The sequence below is a fragment of the Arachis ipaensis genome, chromosome B03 (assembly GCF_000816755.2).
Source record: "Arachis ipaensis cultivar K30076 chromosome B03, Araip1.1, whole genome shotgun sequence".
Taxonomy (NCBI): domain Eukaryota; kingdom Viridiplantae; phylum Streptophyta; class Magnoliopsida; order Fabales; family Fabaceae; genus Arachis; species Arachis ipaensis.
The window spans coordinates 108309434-108311254 of record NC_029787.2 but is presented as its reverse complement, the minus strand read 5'-3'; the positions used below and the strand labels follow the sequence as shown (position 1 = coordinate 108311254).

General features: G+C 35.6%; 1 protein-coding gene across 1 annotated transcript in view; it reads right to left on the bottom strand.

Moving 5' to 3' along the window:
* The window catches only part of LOC107630852, a 3878-nt gene extending 2104 nt beyond the window's left edge, over positions 1-1774 (bottom strand). Inside the window, 5 exon segments of the mRNA XM_021119223.1 lie at positions 118-263; positions 376-459; positions 761-858; positions 1208-1318; positions 1495-1774. Coding sequence (XP_020974882.1) covers positions 118-263; positions 376-459; positions 761-858; positions 1208-1318; positions 1495-1645 — 590 coding nt within the window. The 5' untranslated portion in view covers positions 1646-1774.

Genomic DNA, 1821 nt, shown 5'->3' with positions numbered 1-1821 from the left:
AAAGAGCTGCAGAAAATGAGGCGAATTCCAAATTGTAAACAATGTTGAGATGTCAGAGAAAAAAGCAGCTCAATGCATATTAAAAAGGAAATAATTTTTCTGTTGTCTAAATTGCAAGGATAGATACACTACCCATTAATTGTAAAGTCACGTTTCAAACAATTCCTCCAACGAAGATAGTCCTCCTTATCACAGCCACTAGGTGCCTCGATGTCATGATGAAAGTGATTTGACTTCCTTGTAGCAGTATTGAAACTCGAAACCTAATTGAAAATTATGACAATGTTATCTTTAAAAGTAGACATAAAGTGAAGGCATGCTTGATAGAGAAAAATTAAGCAATCACTACACTAAAGATAGTTCTGCCAGACAAACCTCGACAATGGTACCACCCATATGAACATGACATATGGGAAACTTTTTACCAACTATCTCACACCGTGGAAATGTTCTCAACACCTACAAATTAAATCATGATTAATACAAAAAGTTAAGATTCAAATATGCAAATACAAGCCCAAACATTAATAGAGGGCATTACAAGTTTGCTTCATTTCCTATTTTCATTATATTTTGATATGTTTCATTTAATAATTACAAAGATGTTCAAATTCTTCAATTTTTCTTTTGCTTTCAAAGTTTTATAAGGAAAGTTGTGATAACTACTAAGTCTTGTTTTCACAATTTCCTTCACAATATATTGATAACAGGAAATAAAATCAAAACCTGCAAAATAAAAGTACAAGAGAAAGGTTATAACCTCTTTAAGATCAGCTGAAGTAATAATATCAAAGTCCTTAGGTATTTGCTTTAGTATAAGATCCCGGACACAACCTCCAACAAGATATACATCATACTCTACAAGGTGAAGAAAAGGGTCAACAACTATGCAGTTCCCTCTGTAAACTTGGAAACATAAACCTAGAAACCTCAGAATCTTGTGCACAAGTGATGTTCGAGGGTAAAAGATTGTTATTTGCAGGTCTAAAATTAGTTAGTAGTTACAAAAGCTATTGGAGAGCCCCAAATTCTCTTGCAAGACTAAGACTACAAACCAAATAATGAGGCTCATGAAAAAATTCACAATTTACTATGTGAAAGAAGATACCATAAATGTTTTATTCAATAACAATGAAGAAACACAATATAAAGGAAATCATGCTCTTTCATTCATCCACACAAAGGAAGTTAGAAGAGCAATATGTACCCTTGTCCTTAAGCATGTTCAAAACCTTCATGGTAGGGCCTGCTATCATCGAACGCCGAAGTCCAAGCTCCTTGGAACTCAATTTCTTCCATGCTGGGATCTTCTTATCCCCTTCACCAATTCAACAAACCATAAAAGAAAAAGCGGTCTCAGAATCACCGCCAACATCAATTAAACAGCACAGGAGCTCCAATTGAACATTTTGAGAGGAAGAAATTATCAAAGACTAAATATTAAATTAAAAAAAAATCAAAATTTGAACAAGAATATTTAGAGTGTTGACTTGCCTGGCTGAGGAACTGGGGATGGGGTGCTACATGCCTCTGCGTCAACGAGAGCTAGGGATTTTGGGACAACCTTACGGATGCACTGGAAGGGAGTGGGGCGAAGAATGTAAAGGTTGGATCTGGAGGCGAATTTCAAGGTAGCAATGGCCATGGAAATGATGAAGAGGGATGCCACAGCAGCAACACCATGTGCCAAGGCTTCTTTCAATTCCGATCCATTGTTGTTGATAGGGTTTTAGGGTTTAAGGATTTTTTTTTTTTTTTATGGAGGGTTTAAGGATATCTTTTAAGAGGCTTTCCTAAGGTTAAAGGGGAAATACATATGAT